Source organism: Malania oleifera, chromosome 11 (assembly GCF_029873635.1).
Source record: "Malania oleifera isolate guangnan ecotype guangnan chromosome 11, ASM2987363v1, whole genome shotgun sequence".
In the NCBI taxonomy this organism is placed as follows: domain Eukaryota; kingdom Viridiplantae; phylum Streptophyta; class Magnoliopsida; order Santalales; family Ximeniaceae; genus Malania; species Malania oleifera.
In genome coordinates, this window is record NC_080427.1 from 25,515,095 (window position 1) to 25,543,003 (window position 27,909).

General features: G+C 36.3%; 1 protein-coding gene across 2 annotated transcripts; it reads left to right on the forward strand.

Annotated features, from left to right (window-relative positions):
• The first annotated feature begins 1,676 nt into the window (after window positions 1-1,676).
• Window positions 1,677-27,026, forward strand: LOC131168409 (DEAD-box ATP-dependent RNA helicase 57). 2 transcript variants are annotated; one of them, XM_058127796.1, is made up of 14 exons: window positions 1,677-2,171; window positions 4,046-4,113; window positions 6,951-7,061; window positions 9,977-10,088; window positions 10,679-10,794; window positions 10,910-11,001; window positions 21,560-21,656; window positions 21,964-22,044; window positions 22,116-22,348; window positions 24,035-24,229; window positions 24,395-24,485; window positions 25,440-25,562; window positions 26,053-26,203; window positions 26,654-27,026. In XM_058127796.1, exons 3-14 carry the CDS (start codon window positions 6,981-6,983, stop codon window positions 26,860-26,862), a joined length of 1,581 nt encoding a protein of 526 aa, XP_057983779.1. In that variant the 5' UTR covers window positions 1,677-2,171; window positions 4,046-4,113; window positions 6,951-6,980; the 3' UTR covers window positions 26,863-27,026. The 2 variants fall into 2 exon arrangements, with proteins under 2 accessions (XP_057983779.1, XP_057983778.1); XM_058127795.1 differs by having other exon boundaries at window positions 4,046-4,098.
• The last annotated feature ends 883 nt before the right edge of the window (window positions 27,027-27,909 follow it).

The window sequence follows — 27,909 nt, forward strand, 5'->3', positions numbered from 1 at the left end:
GCTCCTTCAAGAATATATCTGGCAAAGTGGATTAGATCTGTGACAGATTAGGCGATGGATTAAATAATTATGTCTAAGAATAAAATTTTCTATAATTTGATCAATGATTATTTCATAAATAATTGAGTTATGTTTAGATTTATTATTTGGTAGGTATAAACATTTGGCTACCCCAAAATTCTTCTCCTAGAAAATTTTCATTTGAGCATTAATGTTGTGTTAAATGTAAATTCCATCTCATACAACATTGTACTTTTATCTTTCAATCTCATGTATCTAACTTAACTAGCATAGAAATAATGAAACTAGTAAGTCTGTCATCAATGCTCTTCAAGAGAAGAAGATTCAAAACCAACATCCAGAGTATCATAAAAATCATATGATAAGCATAAAAATTACAACAAAAATAATTGGAATCTATATTAAAATAATATTATTCTTAAAATGCAATTCTCAAAAATTGATGGAAAAGACCACAGTTCATAATTTATAATTTATTTCTCACATAAAATGGTGGAATCATAGCTGTGCTACAATGGATGAATCTAGTGTGACTGTCATCTTATTAATGTTGACTTGAGAGAAAATATTTTTTTTATAAAATATACATGTAAAATAATGTCGATTTTAAATAGATTCTAACTAAAATATATAAATTAATGAGTTTTCTAATGAGCAAAAAGACAAGTCAACTCTTGATCCAATATACAAAATGAATTAATTAAACGAACTAGCTTGTGCGCTTGATAGAGTTGAGTGTCATCTAACACAATCCCACTTTGTTAATTTCCGAGTTTAAAATATAAATATGAACTTGATTCATTTATCCTTGCAACCAAGGTCAAACAAGTTTCTATTGATTTCAAGTAACTTATGAATAATTTGACTCATTTATAATTATATTTTGTATTTAATCTACTCGTAAAGTTGAACTCATTTGCGACTTTTTTTTTTATTACATAAGAACTTCAGCCACTAACAAGCCCTTTGGATCCCCTGGTGCGGCACCAAACCTACGGATCAGCGTCCTTCGTCCTCAGGTCTCGCCGATCAAGATAAAGTCTAGATGCGGATACGACTTCTGTGCATCAGTTAGACGTTCGGTCAACCCTACTCTCGGGACACATCTCCATTACTATCCACGATTCCTGCTAACTCACAGAGAACTTTCACCATCCACGGTTTCCGCTGGCTCACAGAGCGAACTCTCAACATCCACGATCCCTACTGGCTCACACAGTAAACCTCTCACCATTCATAGTTACCGCTGATTCCGTGAGTTTATCTTCTCAACCATAGCAAAAATCTATATTAGATTGATTATCCATTTTAAGAGTTGCCCCCATTCAAAGGAGAGAGGAGGGGTCGAACATAAATATTACAAAATTTTGGGTAACTTCAAATAATTTTTAAAAATTAGAAGGGAGAGCATGAGCAACCCGGTGCTTAGAGTAGATCTGATAAAATAGATAAAAATTCGTTAATCCGAACCATATCCGATCCGTTTTAATCGACTTACAGTCAACCGTTTGCTAAATAAATTGAATATAATTTTTCGTTTTTATATCCACCTCTTGGCCAAGTTGAATTTATTCGGCCGACCCACTTAAAATTCTACTACAAATTAACCCCATAAAATTTAAAAGCCCAACAGTCCACTGCCCGCACCAAGTGCCCAGAGCAGAGCCCAGTGCCCACACGGCCTCCCACTCCCAACCAGCCCACTCCCAGATTCTTAAATAGCCAGATTGCCTGAACGACTCCGATGTGAGCCAACAGAGAGCCAGCACAAGAGACAAGACCCTTCTTCTTCGAAGCCCTCTGCACTCCGACCCTTCGAAGCCATCTGCACTCCGACCCTTCGCGAGTTCATCTTCGATCCTTCGAACCAGCTAGAGCTTCGTGAGTTCGTCTTCCACACTTCGAACCAGCAGGAGCCCTTCGCGAGTTAGTCAGGAGCTTCGTGAGTTCGTCGTAGACCCTTCGAACCAGCAGGACTCAGCAGGAGCTTCGTGACTCGTGAGTTGGTCTTCCACAGTGCGAATCAGCGGGAGCCCTTCGTGAGTTTGTCAAGAGCTTCGTGAGTTCGTCGTCGACATTTCGAACCAGAAGGAGCTCTTCGCAAGTTTGTCTTCGAGCCTTCGTGAGTTCATCCGCTTCTCTGTTATTGGGTATGTTCTGGAATCTGGTATTCTATTATATATATGTAAATTGGGTATGTTCTGTTATCTGTGCTAAGTCAGCTTTAACCAAGTGCAGAACTGTCTGCTTAGAGTGTTTTGCCTAGAAATAGATGAGTTTATTTTATCTATTAAAAAAACCTAAGACTTTACTGTAGGCAGGAAGTCTTTAATGGAAATATATATCTTGCTCGTGAATGTAAATTTTTGATGCAGTTTAATCATTTCACTTGTTGGAAAAAATTAAGTTATAAATTTAATTTTACGCCATTGAATTTCTTCTCATTCTTACCTATGATTTTTTTTTTTTGACAGAACCAATAACAATATTAAATATTAATTAGTCCATGGTATGAGGTGGTGGTTGGATTATGGTCCTTTTCTGTTTTCTGTTATTTCTTTAAATTCTTTCTATGCATAATGACAACTTTTTGACTTGGCATTAAGAAAAATTCAAAAGTTTGCCCAGAAAAAAGAACCCACAATACATTTTCCTGCTCTAAAATCAACCCAGGGCAACATTCGGCAGAGGATCACATTTGGTACAAATTGTTTCTATTTTAAATTTTAAAGTGATTTGGAATAATAAACATGTGAAGTTGTTACTTTTTCTGGATTTGGTTTCTACTCTAAAGCCACTTGAAAAGTCTTTAACTTATTTGCATTTTGAAAGTGTGGGCTTACATTTAACACATCCATACTGTCTGAATCTAAAACCATTACCTTTATTTTTCTTTTACATTCTTCTGCATATCTTAGAGATAAGGTTGATTTGAATTAATTTGCAGTATATTACTCAGACCTCAGTATCGTATCTTGATGGATGCAAGCATACAAACTAATCGCAAGCTGTCGTATACAACTTAAATTATTATGACACAAAATAAATTATTAATGAAATTATATTTGAGAATGGCAGATTATCCGCCCATCTGCCATAAATTATTCGACTCGAAACCGCCGAATCCGCCGAATCCGCTACTTAAACGAGTTGAATATGGATTATGATTTTTTCACCCGCTTATCCGCCTTATCTGTCACGGATTATCTGACCCGATCGCTTTGCCAGGTCTAGCCCAGAGTGCCCAGCCCAGTGCTCACACGGTGCCCACACGCCACACAGCCCACACCGCCACACCCCACTCGGCCCCTCCCACTCCCAGGCCATGCCCTCGCCCAGATTCTCAAATCTCAGCACAGCTGCACACATTAGGGTTTTAATGCTTGAAGTTTCATTTTCGTCCCAGCTGCGCAGCCACATCCCACTCCCAGTATCCCATGATTCCCACACCAACAAATTGAAATTGAGGATATCCCTTCCCACACAGCAGATAGTTTCTTCTTCTTCTTCTTCTTCTTCTTAAGAAGCTGCCACCGTGAGATTCTGAAGCCCATCTAGAGCTTCCGACTCCAGTCATTCCGCGAAGGTGGCCCCCATTCTTCTTTACGTAAAGTCACCCCTTTTCTTTAATTTTTTCTTTTTTGTTGATTTACAATGTTATCTGTTTGAATTTTCTGTGGTTGGTTGAAGTTGTATCTGAAGAATCTGCTTTTGGAGATTTTCGCCGTCCCAATTCTATCAGCTTTATGTATATAAGTTTGAAACCTAGGAGAAATTTTTATTAAAGCTCGATAGATGGTTATGTAACTTGTGTTGTTTGCTTGCTTATTATTTATTTTCTTTGTGCCTTCTCTTCTCGTTTATGTGGGCAAACTTTAATTTGTCTAAATTTTCTAATTTCTGCTGCTGGGCTTGCTAGATTTTGCAGTTTTATTTCTATTTCGTAAGATTAGGCCTTCTGTATAAATGGACGGTGCGAGTTTTTGTATAATAATGGGATTGGTGGTGCCTTTGCTATCCTCAGGTCTTCCCATATGGCTTTAAATAATTGAATTCTGCCAAGCTGCTGCAACCCTGGTAAGGCCAAATAAGGTATTGTATCGCATTGTATGTATGCTTAACTACAGTGCTACTTCTCCTATGCTTGTTTGGATTATGGTTGCGTTTCTTGCATTGGTATGATGCTCCATGAGGCTAATTCACGATATGTTTAAACTATTGAAAGTTGAATAGTTTAGATTGTTTGATATTGATCTATTTAGTTATCTAAATTGATATTTTCTTACCATGCTGCCTCATTTGATTAATTGAGAAATATGTAACTTTGTGATCTCTTATGATTATTTGAAAACTTAAAAAGTATTTAAAAACACAAAAAATAGAAAATTATTCATTCATTTATAAATGACAAAAAGAAAAAGATGTGTCCGTGTATGTATAAATATAATTCTTCATGTACAAATAAACAAAAACGTGTGGGGTAAAATTTTCTTTTAGGGTTTAAAATTGCAACTGGCATTGCTTTATTATTTTAGAGAGACTCACACGAATCACACGGTTTGAGTTTCCATTTTGAGTTGGATTGGGACTAATTTATTATGTTTTAATGCTTACAGTTTTACTTACATGAATTAGGAGTTGTTAATTAGTAGAAATGATTGAATGATAGATATAGTTGTTAGAAAAGTTAATACACAAACTAATTGCAAGTTGTTGTATACAACATAATTATTATGACGCAATAAATTATTAATAAAATAATAATAAAATTATATTTGAGAATGGTAGATTATCCGCCATTCGCTATGAATTATCCGACTCAAATCCGCCTATTCCGCTACTTAAACGAGTCGAATATGGATTGTGATTTTTTCACCTGATAATCCGCTTAATTCATCACGGATTATCCCACCCGATTTGCTTTGCCAGGCCTAGTTGGTTGGCAGAAGGCACTGCGCCCTTTCGAGTTTGTTTCAGCTCTGCCGCCCAGTGTCCAACTCCATTAACGATGCCTGAGAGAGAGAGATAGTGAAGAAGAACTCCATTAACGTCTGTGAGTGAGAGAAAGAGCGAGCGGGAAGAAGAAGAAGAAGAGGAGGAAGAAAGCGTTCAACGCTGGCTGTAATCTGTTTATCTGTTCTTCTACTTGTGTTCCACACTTCCAACAAAGAGAGCACCTTATTTTCTTGAGTGTGAAATTTCAAATTGAGATTAGAAATAGAGTGAGCCCCAGCCCAATCCCGATAAACCCCTGGCCTTCCCACCATTATTCCCTACGAGTAAATCCCATATTTTTCACAATTGGGCTTCCTCGCCTCGACTAGTGGCTAATCGAGGACCCTATATAGTCAGTGGTGGCTAAGGCTTTGATGCGAAGGAACTTTTTATTTCATAAGATTGAGTTTTTACAACTATTCATTAATAATTGTAAACTATTATAATAAATTTATACATATCATTAAAACACTACTAGACAAAAAAAACTGCCAACTTTTCACTACATTAAAATGATTGTTGTCAATGAAATGATTTCATATTTGTAACTTATAAAAATATCAAATATCATAGCCAACTCATTCCCTCCAACAAGAAAATATATAATTAATATGAAGACAACATAAAAGTATCATAGCCATTCAAGATTCAATCCATTGACCTCAAATTAGGCTTTTAAAAGAACACAAAGTATCTAGATTCAAACAAGAAAATATATACTAGTATGAGAATACAATGTAGGACAGCACAAAAATCTTTAGCGATAATGCAAGAAATCACAATCTAGAGTTCACCTTAAATTAGGGTTTTCAAAAGAGCTCTTAGAAAATAATTTCAAACAATAAGAATTTGACAATAAAATATGAAATTAATATGACAAGAGTTAAGAAACAACGTTACTAACAATATATAGTTTACTTCAAATTAGGGATTTTGTAAGGAATTAAAAAAAATCTAGTTTCAAACAAATAATTTTTAAGGTCACAAGAATATTAAATTATTATGGTAAAAGATAAAAAAATCCAGGGCTCACATCAAATTAGGGCTTTTAAATAAAATGGAGATGTATAATTCAAACAAAACTTTACCCAAAGGCTTGAAGTGGGGCCTGCTGGAGAGCTGGAATGAGGCTTGAGGGGTTGCTGCCTGCTGCCGGCTGCTGCAGTGCTGCTTGCTGCCGGCTGCTGCAGTGCTGCTTGCTGCATGTGAGGTGCTGAGGTGGAGCTGGGAGGAGGACTGGTGGATGCAGGACGCGACTCACTGGGCTTCTGTCTGCTGTAAAGTTTCCAACTGCTGCTGAGCAGCGAGCAGGACTCTGGTGGATGCTGGTGGGGAGGGTGGACGACGGATGGGGCTGTGTTTCATATTTGATCTGGCACTCTGATAGTGAGAGGGACTGGGAGCTGGGGGAGAGGCTGTGAGGGGTCTAGTGCAGAAGCAAGTGCTTCTTTTTAAATTTTTTGAACTAGACCCAAATTTTTTTATTATTTTTAAATTTTATTGTAGACCCATGCATGTATAAGGTGAGTGTATGCAATTTCCAAAAGCCAACCCTACTTTCACTCTGCCCTTTATATGCTATAAGGGCTTTTTGTAAACCTAAAAGTGGATTTGCTCCTGCCAGCTACTATAGCACCTTTCGTCAGAGCTGATTGAACAGCTTTAGCGTAGGAAGTATTCGGCCTTCTCAGTTCCATAACAATTCTGGGTCTTTTCTCAATCCATCAAAGATTTGTCGACCCATAATTGGTGCAACAATCATTGTTGTCCCCTTCAGCACACAAATTTATTTATTTGGTTATTTTTTAAGTTTGCATCCTTTTCTTTTTTGACATTTGTTTGTTGGTTTTTGTCTTTTAAGTATCTCTTGTCATCTCTTCGGTTGTAACTCCTGTTTCTTCTATCTTAATACATTTCTCTTGTTAACCCCCCAGGAAAAAAAAAGAGTTGGTTATTTTAGAAGGATGGAGAAGGGAGCCTCGTTTTTGTTTGCAGGCATCCGTTTTGATAAAAGGAAGTTTTCTAGTGATTTTACGAGATTCGAGGTAAAATTTTTACACAGTACTTTTATGGCAAATTATCAAATTATTTTTCGTGTGTAGCATTTATTATGTCTAAAACATATGAATTTATTTACCATAATTGATTCTATGAACAGAACATGTTGTACACTTCTGAGTATATTATTGATTTCCTTGGGCATTGAGTGAGTCTGGGAATGAAAAATCTTCTTTACTTTATTTTGATGAACTTTTTTGTTTTTTAAAGATATGCAGTGAACAAGATAAATTGGTCCTTGTTTTGACGGCACATTGTGTTTCTTAATCCGTTTCCAAGAGGTGCTACATTTTGATAGATTTTATTGTAGCTTTGCTTTGCTGCTTCATAATTTTCCCTTATCAGAGGATTTATGAGTAGATAATTAAATTAGATGAAGATGTGTGCAAGATTTAGAAGCTTTAAGTTGAAGCTAGTAGTCCATGCTATCCACTTTCTATTGGTTAGTAAGCAGTGACATAGTTCCTATACTGTTCTTGCATTGTGAAAAAAATAATAGGCCGGTGACCCAAATTCTTATTTTGCTGTACTCATAATCTGTGCTTTACCTATTGATATCTAAATTCAATTTGGATCTTGTTGAAGTTGACTATTTGCTTTTGAAGTGCACTTTAAGATAACTTAATCACATAGGTGTCGACAGGTCTGGCATTAAGCGGAAATAATATTTTAAAAAGGTTGACTATTTGAGAATGCATTTTTTAATTAAAATAAATAAAATAAATTTTTACATAGTAGAAAAAAACAAGGAAAATTTAGAATATTGCAAATAGAATAAGTAAAAAATAAAACACAATTATTAAATCACATGTAGGCCATTTTTAGAAACTCAAGTAATGCATTTTAAAAGATAAACATAAGCCATAATATTAGAAAATGGAGTCTTTCATAAATGGAAAATTGGAAAAAGGAAAAGAAGAAGAAGAAGAAGAAGAAGAAGAAGAAGAAAAGGGTGGGGACAGCTGCTCATCTGTTGGACTTAGAGTAGTTAGTAATAAGCCACTAAGCAGCTCAATCTCTTCAAATTGGAGGGAAAGAAAAATAAAACAGCAGCTCAAGGACTGCTTGAGTGCTTGTCCTCTGAAGGTGCGTGAATGAACAGCAGAACTAGTTCTTTCGAGTCCGAATGATTTATTTTTAAATTTTATTTATATTTTTATATCAAAATGTAGGTAAATAGGCATCCCACTATGTGTATATCCTAGGATTTGAGATGCAAAAGAGAGAATTCATTGAAGGGCATTAGTGGGTGCCACCCATGTGCGAAACAGTGTCAATGAGAAACCAACAATAATGCAGGGTGTCAAAATAGTCAAGAAGTGTACGAGTGTCTATCATGTACAAGCCACCCTACTAAATAGTAAGTGTTGTAGCACGCGACTAACTTATAAGAGTGGTAGTCCATATGTTTTCGATATATATTGGCATCATGACACAGCTGATCCTTCAAAGGCTCTTCTATTTCTTTCCCTCCATGCAATCTGAAAAAAGGTAACGGGAATAACAGTCAAAGCTTTCCTTCTTTCCTTACCTGAAGAAGTATCTCACTAGAAAAAAATTATTATAACACTATATTCCATCATTATATTGTATTTTATGACTGACATTTTAAATTGCAATGGGTTCCTTTAATTAAAGTGAATGGGCAGCCTGCACTGCTAATTTTACGATGCCCTAAAATCTAGAATTTATGGCTTTTAATTTTAGGGTTTTACTGATTCTTATGTGAGGCTTTTATAATTTTTTGTTTAGGTGGTTCTCTCTTCCCTTGTTATAACTGAAGTAGAGTTTAGAATGGGTGAGTTTGGAGGCCCTAGTTTTAAGGTTCTTTAAGTGCATGGCCTAGTTGTTGCTTACAGTCTCTGCAGTTGAGGTGGCCTGTGGTGATGTTGGAAATGGGGAGTTAAATGAGGATTGAGGCTTACAAATGTGCTGGGCAGAAATCCTCTGTGTGACATTTGCAAGAGTTTGGATTTACAGTCTGGTGCATATATTGTCTATATGATGCTAATACTTCTGTTTTTATAAAGAAGTGTCATGTTGTATAGTTGTTGTTTGTTGAGTGATGATTTGTGTTAAAGTTTTTTTAAAAGTATTTTTTCTGTTTTCATTATATGCTGGTTTGATTGAGTTAGGAGTGCAACAAACTTCTTTTTGTCTAATGAGGTGGTGGTTCTCCATCACGAGGGCTGTATCATACGCCTGCTTGTGATTTTTGTAGTCTTCAACACTTATTAGTTAATCTTTTACTTTTATGTTATTAATTATGAAATTATAACACATGCATTTTTATATTTATTTTATATGGTTAGTTGAATCTTATGCTCCTCTATATGATCCTATGTTCCACTCCTGATAACTTTCTAGTGATCATATGTAGGATCTTGATTTCAAGAACTTTGGTTGTGGGTATTTGGAATCATGTAAGATAATTTAAGATTTTTGGTTTTTTTTTTTTAATTAATTTTTATTTTTGGGTTCTAACTTCTAACTGAATGCACACCGAGTTAGATGTTGAGCATTGATCCTTGAACTGCATTACCTCTCTAGAATCTTCTCTGTTCATAAATTTCATTTATGATAGAAAAAGTAAAATTAATAAGTAATAGATGTGGTCGTTGTGATTCTTTACTGCTTATGTGGGGCTTTGTAAATCTCTTAATTTGATTGATTTTGAGTTAACATTTGATGAGTGCAAAAATTCTTGGGGTTTTTAGTGGAGATACAATGAATGTGGAAATTTATTTTGGGACTTGCCTATTCTATTACATATTTCTTCTAGTACTCTGGCATACAGTGTCCCATTTCTGAATCTTTGAACTGCCATTCACTTTATTGTCATTTAACTATTAGTTTTTTGTGCATATAATTTCACTTAATTTTTACAATTACTTTTTTATAGGATAAAGAAAAAAATAATGTTATAGACAAGCTGGGCTTTGGTGAAAGTGGAAACAATGAACCAGAGAACAGGGTGATGCCTGTTAAGAGGAAGCGGAACTCAAAGGGATCCGGTTGATTCTGCTGTTTGATTTGTTGCTTAGGGGGCGTTTGTTTGATCTAAAGATCTCTGAATTGAGATTATGTCTGAACAGTTATTAACTGACCCAGTTAGATATCAGAGCATTTGGTGACAGTTCTGATTTTTCTTAAAATTCCTCTGATAGAATCATACATGGACATGTTTGATTTAGATTTAGTTGTCTCTTTTCCAATTTTATCCCTTATAAAAAATGAAAATGGCAAAATTTAATACCCAAGTGATTAAAATTAAAATAATAAATTTTATTTTTATAAAATAATAAATTTTATTATTTTATATATAATTATTAATAAAATATATGACAAGAAAATATTTTTATATTAAATTTAAAACTTTAACTTAATTGTTGAAAAACAACACTTATTCAACAATTACCTGGCTATAGTCCAAATTTTAGATTCAGATCCTGGTTCAAGTTTTATTCAGTATTGGTTCACAAAATCAGATTTGAATTCAGTTTTCAGCACTTAATTTTACCAAACGCCCCCTTAGTTATATCGTTCAAAGCAAGTACCTGGCTATAAATTAATTATTGTTGTATTTTGTTTGTATTGGCTTCAGAAACAGTAGAAGGCTTTAGTGTCTTCAAGACTTCAAAATCGACTGCTGTAATTGAACACGACCAGGAAGAAAATGTATCTTCCCAAGCAAAGAAGGAGTTCTATCGGCAGATGGAGGTCCTCTTCCTTGCCCCTCTTGCATTAATGCATCAGTACTAATTTTTGTTGTTGTTAGTTGCCTATTTATTTGTATATTTTTTTTGTTGATATTGCTTTTTCTTCATTGGTTTAGCGGGATGCGCTTTTACGGAAGCAGCACAACATTCACATATCTGGGAATAATGTCCCGCCTCCACTTAAAAGTTTTGGGGAATTGAGTTCTAGGTATCTTGTTTTTCCCCTTTTCTTATTCAGTAGTTTTGGGCACTGTGCATCTGTGGCTTTGGTGTTGTCTTATTATGTTATTGGTTCAAAATTTTTTTTTTTTTGGGTGAATCACATGTACATATGGGTACATGTACAAATATTCGTGTGCATATATGCTTATTTCTTCTTCCTAGTTATTAATCTTACAGCATTGAATGCTTTTCCGTTGGCCTCTTATTATTCAGTGTTGCCATAATTTGAAAAAGTCTATGAGTCTACAGCCTGAGGTGTAAAACATTGTTCCATGAACATGTTTAGGTACAAGTTCTATGTGGTACAGATAAGGCATGAAAAGATCATGGCAATATACACATACACAAACAAAATGCCATATAAGTGTCTCTGTATGTGCACACGTGTGTGCACGCAGTCCACATGCGTGTAGCTCTAATGTGACACTGACAAGGCTGTGACAAGGTTTCGATCTGGCTGGTTATTTTATTCTTTTTCTGGAAAGTACCGAGGGTCTGTTTGTAATTGTGAAGCAATTGAACTTAAATATTTCTTTTCTAGGCAAAATGTAACTTAAATTAAAAAAAAAAAATTTGTATGATTTGGAGATAAAATTAAAGTAGCAACTTTCATTAAAAGCTTCTTAATGAAGCTTGTCTAGAGAGATGAAGCTTTCCCATGAAGCGAATTTGAGGACTATCGATGCTCAATTTTATAATGTAATTCTAAGTTTTATTGTTTGACTTTATTCTTCTTGTTATGCTGCTATTTGTTTTCACATTTTTGGTTCATATGTTATATTAATTTATCTCTATGTTTGTATACATTTTAATATGTGCCCATTGCTGTGTTTTCCCTGCCTTTATTTATTTATGGATAAAAGAGGAAATTAAGTGAGTCATTGACCCATTTCATAAGTGTTATACGGTTAGAGATGGAGGGGAGAAGAAGAGAAGAAGAGAAAAGGAGGAGAAAAAGAGAGAGGAGAAAAATTGGGCGGCAGTTTCCTGGAGAGTCTGCGTACATCTCCAGGTCTGCTCTCTCATGTATTATTAATGGTAGAAGTCATGAGGACAAAAATTCCCCCATTAACACAACCTAGTTACTAAAATAACATATTCTCTTCTAACACTCGTCAAGCTGCAGGTGTGTAAATGTCACCTAACCCTTACTTGTAACAACCATTTGACAAGGTGGGCTTAACTAAAGTCTTTTTAAAAGTATGACTTAACAGATTCACAAATTTCACGAAGGGAGTCCTCAGGACCTTCTTCAACACAACATCCTTCACTAAATAGTAGTCAACTTCCATGTGATTTTTGTCCTCTCATGAAACACTGGGTTGCTAGCAATATAAATTGCAGCTTGTTGATCATTACAAAACATATCTATTGGCTTCATTACCCAGAATACCATATTTGACATAAGAGACTTCAACCACGTAAATTCTCTCATTTTATGAGCCATAGCTCGATATTTTGCTTCAACGCTAGATCTTGCTAAAGTAGTTTGTTTCTTTCTATGCCAAGTAACAAGATTACGTCCCACAAATGTACAATATCCAGTAGTAGACCTTTGATAATCAACAAATCCAGCCCAATTTGCATCATCGCATCCCACAATCTTAAAATTTCTATTACATTTATGTATCAAACCTCTGTTAGGAGAGCCTTTGAGATACTGAAAAATCCTACAAACAACAACCTCATGTGGTTTCGGATTTTCCATAAATTGACTCACTACCCCCACTGCAAAAAAATATGTCTACTGACAGTCAAGTAGATGAATTGCCTATATCACCGTTTGTTTTTGGAGTTTGGTCTGACATCCATAGACAATTTCACGTTGGGATTGTATAAGTGTTGATTTAGCTCTCAGTAAATTGTCTAAAGTCCAACATAAATTTTTGCTGAGATAGACTCAATCCTTTCCTACACCATACAATCTCAATACCAAGAAAGTAATGCAAAATATTCTCTTGATTTGAAATTTTGATTGGAGCCACTGTTAACATTTGCAATCCCGTTCTAGTCACTGCCAATGTTGATGATATCATCAACATAAACTACTAGAAGTCTAGAAGTACCAACCTGTTTTCCTTTTACAGACAAAAATCGAATTATTAGAGTAGCACTAGATATGGCCAAATGTCAAGATTACAACGCTAAATGAGCTCAAGGAGACTGCTTAAGATCATAAATTGCCTTATGCAACCAACATGATTTACCATCCTCCCCGTAATCAGCATACCTAGGAGGTTGCTCCATGTGTACCTCTTCTTGCAAATCTCTGCACAAGAAGGCATTCTCCACATCCAACTAGTATAAGGGTCAATCAAAATTTACTGCCAATGGGATTAATATATGAATATAATTTAGTTAAGCAATAAGAGAGAAGGTCTCAAAATAATCAATACTGTGTTCGGATGTATCCCTTATTCCCTTGGCAACCAACTGAGACTTAAGTTGTTAAGAGTTGTCAATAAGATATTTCAAGATGTAGACTCAATGATATGTGACCAAATCCTTACCAGGAGGAAGATTCACCAAGACCTATGTCCCTTGAGTGGTCAAGGCATCCATCCTACATCCAGTGCATGTTTCCACCCGAGGTTAGCAAGTGTTTCAAGATGTGAAGAAGAGATAGAAATGAGGAAAATCAAATAGATAAGGCAAAATAACTCATAGGACTAGGAAGGTGAAGAACTGAAACATAACGAGTAATAGGACAAGCAATTGAGGACTGCTGAGTTCATGTTCGAGTACCTTTCCAATCAACAATGGACAAATCCGAAGATGGATATCCAAAACTAGAAGTTGAAACAGTGATGCATAAAGGAGGTCCTTGCATGGTGGTAGTGATGTCTATGCTTGCGTTCACTCTTTCATAAACCCTCAATTATTTCTTTTTGATGGATTTGTAAGAGGAGCCGCAGAATTCTTGAGAGGATAAGGGTAGGAATAGGAGGATCAACACAAAAGGGGGGGACCATAAATCGTTGATGGAATCAAAATAGTTTCATCTAAAGAGGATCTGACACTAGAGAAATAAGGTGTCCCCATATTTCCTACGAGTGTTGAGATCATAACATCTATATCCTTTATGGCTTTTTGAGTAGCCAACAAAGATACATTTAATACCATGAGGATGTCATGGAGAGAACTTGTCTTTGACCAATATGTGAAACATGAACAAAACATGTGCACCCAAAGACACGAGGCACAATGGAGAACATAGATATTTCTAGCTAAGTGATGAAGAAGGGAATCGTCCCCCTAAAACACTTGAGGACGTTGTGTTGATAAAAAAGCAGGGAATAACAAGAGCATCGGTCCAAAAGGTTTTAAGGACATGCATATGAAGGAGTAGAGACTGCTATGTCAAGTAAATGTCTATTTTTTCGTTTAGTTATTCCAACGATTGAGGGGTATGTATACATGATGTTTGATGAATAATTATTTTGGCCAAGCAAAAAAAATTGGAGCTCATTTTGAACAAATTCAAGTGCATTATCGTGTGGGAAAAAATTGAATCCCAATGTCAAGTTGAGTTTTAATTTCTTGGTAGAATTGAGTAAATCCATTAAAAAATTCAGGCCTATCTTTTAACAAATAGATCCAAGTCATAATGCAAAAAAAATCATTCGCGAAGGACACAAAATATTGATGACTAGTCAAATTCTTGACTCTACACGGACCCAATTATCTGAGTGAATTAGAGAAAACAATGATCTGGATAGAAAAGATGTCTTGATATGCTTTCCCAATTGACATGCAGAACATTCAGAAAAAATAAAATAAATAAAAGGATTTGAGGAAGAACTTCTTGTAACTTTTGAAGGGATAGATAACCCAAACGAGCATCCCATTGATCAAGAGAAACATCATGAGTGGAAATTGTGGAAGTCGTATGACAAGAACTGGATCCACCATGACCACCATTGATATAGTACATGCCATCCTTCTCAAGCTTCTCCAGTCCTCTTCTTCGTATGGAGATTCTAAATAACACAATGAGAAGGAAAGAAGGTTATAGAACAATTATGAGAGACATTTAGGTACATATAACACAAATGAAAAGAGGAATGGAAGGAATTGAAAGAATATTGCCAGAACTAGAAACTGGTGTAACCTAACCATGAGCAAGAGTAACCTTTAGAGTATAAAGTAGGGGAGTTCAAGGACTAAATTGGGACTATGTCGAGTAAATGTCTATTTTTTTGTTTAGCTATTTCAACAGCTAAGGGGTATGTATACATGATGTTCAATGAATAATCCCTTTGGCCTGAAAAAAGATTGGAGCTCATTTTGAACAAATTCAAGTACATTATCAGATTGGAAAACTTGGACATCAATGCCAAGCTGAGTTTTAAGTTCTTGGTAGAATTGAGTAAATGCATTAAAAAATTTAGACCTGTCTTTAACTAATAGATCCAGGCCATACGCAAGAAAATCATTCACAAAGATGCAAAATAGACTGGTCAAATTCTTGACTCTACACAAATCCCAAATATTTGAATGAGTAATTGAAAACAATGATATAGATAGAAAAGATGTACTAATATGCTTTACCAACTGTTGTGCAGATCACTCAAGATGAGAATTGGATTTGAACATTGAAGAACCTCTTGTAATTTTTTTTGAAGGGATGGATAACCCAAATGAGTGTCCCACTGATCAAGAGAAACATCATGAGTAGAAATTGAGGAAGGTGTATGAAAAGAATTAGATCCACCATGATAACCATCGATATATTACATGTCATCCTTCTCAAGCCCTCCACCAATCCTCTTCTTCATCCGGAGATCCTAAATAACACAATGAGAAGGAAAGAGGGTCGTAGAACGGTTATCAGAGAAATTTAGGCACATATAACATGGATGAAAGAGGAATGGAAGGGATTGAAAGAATATTGCCAAAACGAAAATTTTTGAACCATGAGCAAGAGTAACCTTAGAGTATAAAGTAGTAGAGTTCAAGAACTCAAATAAAGCAGGACTACCTCTCAATGTAGGAGGAGGCACCATAATCTATAGCCCAAGGTGAGGAGGATGAAGAGGCAAGAAGCCTGATTGTACCTGAATGGCCCACAGTAGCACTAGGTGTAAAAGACTGAGTTTGGAGTTGTTGAGCATGCAAAAAATATTATTAAGCTCCTCTTGGGGCACGCTAGATGGTATACTCAACTCCCCAGTGGAGTGTATAGGTGCATTTGAAGTGTTAATGGTAGAATTGACCTTTGCTAGAGACTTATTAGCCCAAGTTGGTTTCCCAAGGGTATTAAAACAGTGATCAACAGACTGATTTTCCTTGCCACAGTGTGTGCGAATGGGAGAATTGCCATGACGGACTCCTTATCCTAATACACAACTGCTGCCATGACCGCAATCCAAATCTTGACTTTGTCCTCCAAATTTCCCCCACTACAGTTAGAGGTAGTATCCATGGATGTATTATAGTGGGAAGGAGCTTGAGAAGAAGTCAGGCAGCAGAGGCTAGTAGAAAACAGTACTTTTTCAGGACTTCAAAAACCTGCACTTACATCACTTCAGATCTTCCAGAATCCATAACTTCAAGAGGCAGTTATAACTACAGAACTGAGCTTAATGTCTGTAGCTGATGCCAAGTTGTTTTTATTAGATGCCAGCTATGCTCCGTTTATTAAAACTGTGTGGTAGTTTCCTGGAGTCTGCAGCTCCAGGTCTACCCTCATGTATATTGTTAATAACAATATAGTCTTGAGGACAAAATACCCCCATTAACACAGCATAATTACTATTTAGTAAAATAACAAATTATCCTCTAACAATACTTTAACCCATCATTTTAAAAAAATATAAAATAAAAAAGAAAAACAGGACAATTTTTTATTGGGCAGTGGCCATTGGCAAACTGCCCAATTGGCAAAGAGGGGAAGGTGGGCAGGAAGAAGGGAGGGAGTGTAGTGCAATTACCATTTCAACTGGGCTCCAAGTTGAATGAAGCAGGAAGCGTTGGTTGGAGTTCAAGGGTTTGATGATCTGTTGGCCTTTGAGGCTTTTGACAGAAGCCAAGCGCTTCCACCTGAGAATGAAGCAGCTGCAGGAATGAAGGGAACATATGTCTCCAACTATCTGGGAAAGCAGGCTGGGAGGATAGGCTGTATGCACTTGCATAGGGCTTCAAACTTGAGTGGAACCTCATGTCTTCTCTTTTCTATTTTTTGGTTTTGTATAAAGTGAGCAAAAGACGCAAAACACATCATTTTTGCTGCAGAAGTGTCTTGAATGTGTTGGCTCCATGTCGCAATGCGTCCAGAGTGTTCAAAACTTGTCCAAAAATTAAAATTTTAAAATTAATTTCTGACATGTAAGAAAAGTATTGTGCTGTGTGAGGCACATGTCGGACAGTGCTGGAGACTCCTCTTAGGAGTGTTGGTGTTTCCTAGAAAGAAGATATATTAGAAAGGATGAAAAATCCACTCTTTGCAATGAACCTTTCAGCTCTTTCTTTTCTTTGGAAGGGGGCTCTCTCTCTTGGGATTTTTATTTTTCTTCGGAATCTTAATGGAAGATAGGTTGATGAACTGACCACCTTGATCAATCTCTTGGATTCTTTTGCGACACCAAATAGGAATGATGACAGTTTGGTAGGGGGGGGGGGGGATTCTTCTGGCCTCTTTACCACTAAATCCTTTTTTCCTTAATCTCTTAAAAACTCCACCCATTTTTCCAATCATTTTTATTGGAGCCACATCGTTTGGGAGTCTAAGGTACCTTTCAAGATTTGAGCCTTCATTTGGACTGTGTTTCACTACAGGCTTAATACACACGGATTACCATAGTGCAGAAGGCCCTTGACCCTGATATGTTCTCCATGTGCCCCAAATCCAATGAAGAGTTGTAAGACAAGGAAACTATTCAGTAACCAAACAACACCTAACTTTTGGAAAATGAGGGATGGAAATTTTATACTTAAATTAAGAAACTCTCAAGATAATTCCAATCAAACAATAGAATCCACTATCAAAATAAAACTTCTTAATTACTACTGAGATAATCTCCAATCAAGACGATAATCAATCACTACCACACATTTAAATTCAAATATTATCCAAATAATCAAGAGATTGTCTCCATTTTAAAATGATAATGTCAAGTAATATCAATATTAATTAGTTTATAGTCATCTCAGTCTCATAGGATAATTATCTGAATTTTGAAAGTAAAAATCTACTCAAGTATTTATCTATTTATTTATTTCAAATCCTTGAGAGAAAATAATTTACCAAAGTGCATGTGAGGAGTATGTGAGAGGGTTGTCCAAATTGTGAAAGAGGCGAGCAATTAAGGAATTCTGTGATAAGTGCATATACAAGCATAGGATGAAAAATTAAGTTAGCAAACTCTGCCTGAAAAATTTACATGAATTGCATGGAAAGCTTGCAAGGAAAAATAGAACTATTAATCTAAGCTACATGAATATAATCTCTAAACTCATTCATATGATACACATAATAAGGCACATAATTTTTTTTTTTTATTTTAATAGAAAAATAAATTGATTAGATAGAGAAAGAATGTACAATCAGGAGAGAAGACATCTCCTTAAGGAAATCTAGGAATTCCCAGAAAAATAAAAAAATAAAAATGCAAAAAAAAAAAGACAGCAAAAGAAAATCAGCATGTCCTTAAAAGAGACTGCCATTCACGTGGAACATCTGAAATGCTCATCCCCTTAAAATTTTTGTTGCCCACACACCATAAAGAAGCCATAAAAAGAACCTTTTTCCCACACCAACCAACATTGTAACTTCTTCCCTGAAATGATACGCTGGTTATTTACTTCCACAAGCCCCAAAACACTGAAAATAAAGCACAATTCCTTAATGCAATTCCTTCCTTCTTCCTCCCAAATAATAATCTCTTTACTAATTATTTTCACATGATGAGAAAAATCATTTCACTTTATTCAATTTTCACAAACTAAGCTTAAGTAAGGGTTTGTTAATCATCAAAATTGTTCAACAAGGCTGTCACTATGGCGATTGTGGACCATTAAAGAAGGTTGTAGGGGATCAGTCCAGATTAACGGGAAAACCTTCGATCTAAGACTAGACACTAGACAGAGTGGTTAAAGGTGAGCTTTATTTTATGCTCAAGTGTAACCCAAATTGGCATTGATGGGTGAGGTTGTCTGTCATCAGTGCAATGGGTCTTGGCGGGGATGCCTTTGGCATTTGGAAGGTTAGGAAGGGGTTACAGGAGCATGTGGATTATAGTGTCAGTTATTTGATTGTGATTCAATCAACAAAGATGTGGTACTTTTTGGAGGTAGGCCTGGGACAGAAAGGCAAAAGCTTTTCAGTTTTTGTTCCTGGTAGACCTAAAGGAGATAGGTGGTAAGGGGTTGTGGAGGAATTTCGTGTGATGGCAAAGCATTTCAGTGAGGCAGTGTTGATGAAGGAGTGCAGAGCAAAGCTCGATCCATGGAGCCAGGTCATGATGGGAGGAAGGAACCAGATTTATGATCAATGTGGGGTGCAACATTGCATGTGATTGCTTATCATGCATCATCTCCTGTTGTGCATTTGGAGGTGGATGGTGTTTGCTCCAGAGGCGCATAAGGTTTCTATGGAGAATAGCTGTGTGGAGAAGCTGGAATGGAATAAGTTGGTCTGTGCAAAAAGTGGGGCAGGTGAGTTCAAGGGTAATGGGTGGGCCTGATATTATTAACATCACATTGCATTTGGGCCAGATTTTGGGTATATTAAAAGATTATGTTATTGAGTCTTTTGCAGGCTTTATTTGTCCCTCATACAGGCTCAATGGACACAGCCCACTATTTCCTAGTGTTCAGGCCCATAATACAAGTAAGTTGCTGAATTTAATTAATATGCACAGACTTCTGATTAGGTGGCTCCTCTTGGCTCTTGCTTCACAGATGAAGGGCAGCTCAAATCTTCCTTAAAGGGATGCTCTGCAGTTGGAAAAGGAAGTGGTTAAAATTTCTTCAAAAGTGAGGACAATGAATCCATGGGTCTTGGTAGGTCAGTGAAAGACAAGCGGATTTGTGAAATCTGGAAATTCAACTTCCTTAGTGGATGAGAATTGTGAGCTTGATGAGAGGTTGGCTAACGTGCGTCCTTCAGTATCTACTCATGGGAATAGGGATAAAAAGGTTATGCAGTTTGTGGGATGATGAGGAATCAGAATGGAGATGTGGAGATTACCTGTGATAAGGAAAGGGGCAGCGAGGTTTATTCTTGCAGAGCAGGGGTTTAGAGAGGGGAGGTTTGCTGAAAATACATAGACCTCTCCTTATATTTGGCAAAATGACAAATTTTTTTAGATGTTAGTGTCCCAAAAATCAAATGTCAAGTGAGGTATGTGGAATTTTTGAAGTCTCAGAGGAGCTTTGTGGGATTTTTGAACCCTCAGGGGTGGTTCTCGTCTTTTTACCAAACCTCAAGGGGAGGTTAGTGCTTCTGCCCACTGAAAAAAAAATCATTCATTGAGGTTAACAAGATGTAACTTCCATGTGAATTTCATAACGAAGAAACAGAAGGCACAAGTTTCTTATTTAGTTTTCTTTATTAAATTTTAATATTGAGAAGTTGCTTTTAGAGAGAGGATGACATGGGGAAGTAATGGTTATTGGTTTATTACAAGGTATGAATGAACTTTTGCATGCGTGTCTCTGTGTGTGTTTACGTTTGTATGTGTGCCCCTCATAATTAACTAAAAAATGGGTTGTTTCTATCACATGCATAATATATAAAATTTATTTCCCCTCTCCTTCCTTTTACCAGTGTTGTTTATTGTAACCATGTAATCTAAATTTTAGTGGACTTTTTCTTGTTTGTTGGGAATTTGTATACTAATATTTGGGATTTAGGAGTGGTTGACAGCAGTATGGGGTTCCCCTATTTTGCAGCTGTTCTCTGCATTCCAAATTTACACAGTTGAATGACAATTGAGGATGTGACTGATTGACTTGTTAGTCTTAGAAGTTTATATGCTAAAATTTATATATCAACCCCTCTTTCCCTCTCCACCCCCCAAGCCAGATAGCCACCCTAACTGGTGAAGGTATGCACAATGTTTGTAGTTGGTCAAGGGTTTCAATCTTCTACCTACTTACCTGGAGGAGGGTGGAAAAAAAGGGAAGGACCCTCTGCCCTCCAAATTAGTTGGTCCCCAAAAGTGACATGGATACCATTTATTATGGAAAAAAAGATGTGCATCTTTCCCAAAAAAAAAAAAAAAAAACTGTATTAAAACTGCACAACAGGATTTGTTCACTAAAATTTTAGATCTGCTTATCGATATAAACAATAATGCATTGTTGACAATTACAATATAACTTGTCTTAGACTTCTTATGATTTTTATTTATTGGATGGATGATGATGCTTCTTTTCTTTCTCTCCTAACCCACTTTTTCTGTGTTCAGAAGATTGTTTTTTGTCATTTAGCTTCTAAAAACAGTCATAATTTTGGCTATTTTCTACGGTTGCTCTCATTGTGACAATGCTCATTTTGCAGTGCTTATAACTGAGCATAAATTATATTTGGTTTTGCACAGATATAAATGTCCATCATATTTGTTACGCAATTTGGCAGAATCTGGATTTAAGGAACCGACACCAATCCAAAGGCAGGCGATTCCAGTCCTCCTCTCTGTATGGTTTTCTATTCAAACTTTTTTTTTTTTTTTGGTTATATTTTTATATATATATTTTTTGCGGTCTGCCCCTTCCCCGGACCCCGCATATGCGGGGGCTTTGTGCACTGGGCTGCCTTTTTTTTTTTTTTCTTTCCTGCAACCAGCTTCACCCCCCCTCCCTCTTTTATCTCTCGTCCTCCTTTTGACTTTGTTATTTCTGTAGCCTCAAACCTCATCAGAACTTCAATTCAACTGCATTAGGTTTTTTCTAGCTGTTCTCATTACTATATTTGGATGGTTATATTATAATCTTTTTGCAATAGGGCCGGGAATGTTTTGCTTGTGCTCCAACTGGTTCTGGTAAAACCATGGCTTTTGTTTGTCCCATGCTTATGAAACTTAAGGTATGTTTTGGAGCTTTTGCATTAGTTTTATGAAGGCTCATTCCTGTGATTAAAGTTCTACAAATGATCAGCGTGCTTCAAAGGATGGTGTTCGAGCTGTTATTATTTGTCCTACACGAGAACTAGCTGCTCAAACGACCAGAGAGTGCAAGAAGTTGTCTAAAGGAAAGAAATTTCGCATCAAGTTAATGACTAAAGAGCTTGTAAGAACCGCTGATTTTTCAAAATTGCCTTGTGATGTACTCATATCCACACCACTTCGCTTACGTTGGGCCATTCGCAAAAGAAAGCTCGATTTAAGCAGGTACATGCTTTATATATATCTCATCTTTTGTTTATGCAAAGCCTGTCATATCCTGATTCCTGAACATCAAGATTTTACAATGTTGGATTGATGCTAAAAGGTCCTGTAATAAAGCTCCAAAAGTGAGGAAACTGCATTTCAAATGCTACTCTGAAAACCTAAAATGGAGATTATTTAAGGCTTCATATCATGATGCTAAGCTATTGATTGGAGCACCTCACTGAGGTGCTAAATTTTCTCTCCACTCTTTTTGAATCTGGAGAACATCTCTTTAGTTTCATGCCTGATGACCCATGTTCTATTGATTAAAAATGTTGATCCTTATTATATCCTGATTTTTTTATTTTTTTAAAATAAAAATTTAAGTATCAACACTATCAAGCAGCAGCCATGCAGCTAAACTGTTGCGTGCCACTGCTAGAAGGGAGAATTTCTGTAATTTTTAGAATTGTGAATGCATTTGCAGTTTGCTCTAATATCTCTTCCTGCTACATTTTCTGGGGATTGGTGTAAAATTAAATAGGTAACACATATTACGCCCTTCAAAATTGCGGTTGCTATCATTCTGGCCCTTCACGACATTCACATTGTAGTTTTTTCAATAATGCCCCATCCTTTTTAGTTCATAAAAAATGATGCCATTACGTACTCGATGTATTAAATTAGAATAATGGTTCTTAATGTAAAAGGGAACTTGATAACAAGCAAAAACACTGGGGTACTAATTTCAAAATTAGAACATAAGAGACCAAAATGGGGGAAAAAAATGAAAATTTGAAAATTGGAGCATGAGGTACAAAAATAACTGCACCCTCAAACGTTTAGGGTATGATATGTACCTTTTCCAATTAAATACTGTCCACTATTTCAGGTCATTGTTTACTTTATTTTCAAATGTTGAGACGTCCCTTTGGAACTTAAATTTGGACAAAAATAAAGAGTGCACTGTAGACTAGCTAGAACTTTGTAGGTTCTGATTTCCAATTCTAGTTTTTCCGTATCCCTGTTCTATAGGAGTAAGCACCTTAGAGGTATGCCATGGCTCCCCATCATATTCCTAGTTGAAGAATTGGAAGAAAATGGGAAAATCCAGGCTAAAATATTGAACATCCAGGTAAAATCAGTAGAAACTTTTTGAGTTGACAAGCTTTTGTTTTTGCCTCATGGGGTGAATAAATGCATATTATGGCATGGCACATTATTTCTCCAATTTACACTGCACTCCGGGCTAAAATATTGAACATCCAGGTAAAATCAGTAGGAATTTATTGAGTTGACAAGCTTTTGTTTTTGCCTCATGGGGCATTATTTCTCCAATTTACATTGCACTCCCAAAATATGAAAAAATAAAGTTTTATTTTTGTACATTCAAGGGAAATATGAAAAAGTAAGGATTAAAGCGTCATTTTTGTGCATACTAGTAAATTTGTTAGGATTTGGGAACTTAGAACCATTCTGACCTTAGTTAATTGTTAATTAGGAGGAACAATCATGTCTTCTCATTGAGAAGGATCAGAACAGATTGCAGAACATAAATTTCAGTGATTGATCACTTTATGGGAAAATATACCCAGTAATTGGTCTATTTCAGATGAAAATCACCAACACTTGAATAGCATTTTGAGTTAGCTGTCAAAGAACTGGAGGCTTGAGTACTGAATATTCTTTTTGATTGGCCTTGTGCAGGGTTGAGTACCTTGTCTTGGATGAGTCTGACAAGCTATTTGAGCTTGGCTTGGTGAAGGAGATTGATTTTGTTGTCAAAGCATGCTCCAACCCTTCAATAATACGCTCATTATTCAGTGCGACTTTACCTGATTACGTTGAAGAGCTTGCACGCACAATAATGCATGATGCTGTTAGAGTTATCATTGGCAGGAAGTATGAAGCTAGATTATAAAAGCATAGTGTCATTTCCTTGTCTTGTGTCATATATATTGTTGTGCACTTCCCTTGTGTGAATGGAAAGAGTATGATCATCCGTTGCATTATTTATATGGGTCTCTCTATTTTATGCTTAAGAGTTTTTGTTTGAACTTTGTCCAGGAATTCAGCTTCTGAATTGATAAAGCAAAAATTGGTTTTTGCTGGAAGTGAAGAAGGAAAACTTCTTGCACTTCGTCAAAGCTTTGCAGAGGTATGTTTTTTTGGTGAAGGAAATATTGGTTTTTGGTTGGAATAGATTGATTAGTACCTCCCACCCAACAAGGATGACGGAGATAGGATTTTTTTCTAAACTTTCATATGTTTCTTTTTGGTGCCAGCTCCTTGGAGTTTGATGCAATGCTTGTTTTAACCTTCTAAATCTCTAAATGTCCTTGTATGGTGTGGCTAGTTGGTGTTTTTATCTGGAATGTTGAAAGCTTTAAGTTGAAAAGAGATGTCACATTGTTCTGAAATGACTGTTATTAGTAGATAATGCTAGTTTGAAATTTTATGCTAAAATCAAATGTATTGGATTCCTGTTCGAAAAATAAAAAATAACATAAACAATTGGTGTTTTCTGGTGTTGTGAGTGCTAAAACTTACAATGATTGAGCTGGTGCACAATGGGTAAAAATATCTAGTTTATTAGCCTGTTTCAACTCTTCCAAGAAATAGCCCATCAAGGTGTGGTTCTGCAGTAAGGGTGGACGAGGCATGTGGATTACCTGTTGCTAGCTTTGCCAGCCATGGTCAGTTCACCCCACTTTAAGTTTTGCAAGGAGGTAAGGGTTCAAAGGGCCTCGGCCACCCCAAGTTCCCGATCATAAGAAAAAAAAAAATCAAGAATCTCCTAAAATGAAAATTCCAAGAAGGTAAAGAACCATTCGGATCAACAAGGAAAGAGGAAATGTAATCATTTTGTCCTGAGCTCAATCAAAGTAGGAGAGGAAAAAAGGTGGACAAGACAATATTCCCCAACCAAAGGTCTTTCCAAAAATGAATATTACATCCCTTACCCAACAGAAATTTAGTATGGGGGGCAATTTATTCAAATTTTTTTATAATGTGCAGTTGCTGCTTTTTTTTATTACGCTCTTCATGTTAAATTCAATTGAAGTGAATTTTCAATTTACTTGACTCTTTTTTTTTTTCCAATTATAAATAGAGCCTAAATCCTCCTGTCCTAGTGTTTGTTCAAAGCAAGGAGCGAGCAAAACAGCTGTATGGGGAACTGGAATTTGACAGCTTTAGAGTTGATGTTATCCATGCAGATTTGTCCCAGTCACAGGTAATGCCACTGCCATCATCTGTATGTACTGATTACTCTTTGATCAAGGAAGCAGGTAATTGAAACCAAGGAAAAATTTTTGGAGCTTTGGTGATGAGGTCTTGTTAAGCAGTTGATTTGTCACGGGCATTGGTCTGCCAGTAACGTTGGTTATTAGGCAGTTTACATGGAAGAAGGAAAGATGGTCTATTGAATTTGGACCATCTTGCTCATTAATAGTGCCTAAGCAACTTCTCAAAAAGTATGGTTGAAATTTAGATATTTTATTTGGTGTTGGCAATGTACCTAGCTAATGTTTGGTCCTAGCACTTTAAATTAGCCCTCTGAATCTCTGATCTCTCTTTTCCCCTCTCCCTCTCCCTCTTGCTCTTTCCCTGCATAAAAGCTTTTTCAGGTTTTACATATTTTTCCTCCTCCAAATCATATGTCAGATAATGAGTTTCCAACAATAGTGGATAAATTCATGCTAATCTCTTTTAATTTGATACAGCGAGAAAATGCTGTTGACAACTTCAGATCCGGAAAAACATGGGTTTTGATTGCCACTGATGTTATTGCCCGGGGAATGGACTTTAAGGGTGTCAATTGTGTGATAAACTACGATTTTCCAGATTCTGCAGCAGCATATATTCACAGGATTGGTATGTACTAAACTTTTTCAAATGCTTCAATTTGTAGCTTAAGTTCAGCATGAGTTATTTGATTATTGTTCTTGCTGGTGAACCGTGGATGGATTAATGGAAATTTGTGTTATGATGCAAAAGTAATCAGATTTAATTATTTATGCAGCATATTATTGCACATTTAATGAAAATATTGGTCTATTTTACTGTGAGCAAATTGATCATGAATTGCTAATAACTGATCCTTCAGCTTATTTGTTTCAAGTTCATAGTTGGTTCTTTTTGTTGCCTGTTTTCTAGTCCTACCAATTTCCTCAATCATTCTGATAAACTGTTAATGGATTCTTTTGTCAAGAATTTCTTAAGCCCATAGCTTCTCTCTGCAAAAAGATGCTTGACATGGCAAGTTCCCTATCTTATCCTCTTACATAAGTTGTATATAGTTGCTGATACATATCATGCAACCAGGTCGTTCCGGCAGAGCTGGAAGGAGTGGGGAAGCTGTGACATTTTACACAGAGGATGATGTTCCTTTTTTGCGTAACATAGCTAATGTTATGGCAGCTTCAGGCTGTGAGGTGCCGTCCTGGATTATGTCCATGCCTAAACTGAAGTGGAAAAGGCACCGGCCAAAAAGAGACTCTATATCCACCAAGCCAAAAGATGTGCAAGATTAAGCCTGGTTGTCCAAGCAAATCTCCAGCATCAGAGAATTTTTATTTTTGATTTTTTTTTGTGAAGTTCTCATTTTTTTGTAACCTCAATATAAACAGCAGGTGAATTTAAGTTAATTTTTTTCAAATATTTGCATTTTCAATTTAATAATTTTTAAGGAGCCAAATGTAGTTCAATTTTGTTACGAGTTCGAAGCTTTTTTTCTTTTCTTTTTTTCCCCTTGTTTTGGTTTGTGGGGTTTGGGGGTAGAGTCGGTGAAAACCTGAAAGTAGCTTGAAAGAGGGAATCTGATGGAGTTGGCGCGATCTGATGCCTCTAGGTTCTACATGTGCTGAAAACTTGCTTGGCAGGGATGGACTTTTAAGCTCTAAAATCCAATTTGAAGAATGTAGAACACTGAAAAATGTTCCAAAATCAACATGTGCAATGTGCATTTTTCAATTGTTATTACTTGTGAAAATGAAAATGATTTGCGCATTGCGTGCACCATTTATCTGCATTTTACCAAAAAGCCGTAGAGCATGAACTTGAAATGTTAATGAAAGATGATTGCCAGTTGAGGCTTGCACAAAGCCGTGTGTGGAAGCTTAACAAGTTGGTTGTGGAAAGTCCGACTCTTGTTACTTCCTCAGCTTATCTTGCTTCAGAAGGGCAGTAGCTTCAAACCCTGCGGGATCAATGGTGAACATATTCTGATGGCGCCAAGAGGCTCATCACAAAATGAAAAGGGGGGGGGGGGGGGGGGGGGGGGGTGGTTGGTTGTTGTGGGTGGAGAACAAATGGAGTAATGACAAGCAAATTCTTTATTTTGGAGGAGCCAAAGTTTCGAGTGAGGGCTCTCCCATTCTGCACCTTTTCTACACTAATGCTTTGATGTTATTTTTGGAGGCCTTTCTATGAGAAATCCAATAAGATAAATTAGAGGATATTAACTTTGGTGAGAAAATTACCACTGAAAGAACCACAAACCACTATCCTTAGTTAATGTTGCGTTAATGGAGAAATTATTTAGGTCTGAATAATACAGAAAACCCTTTCAGTTCTTCTCA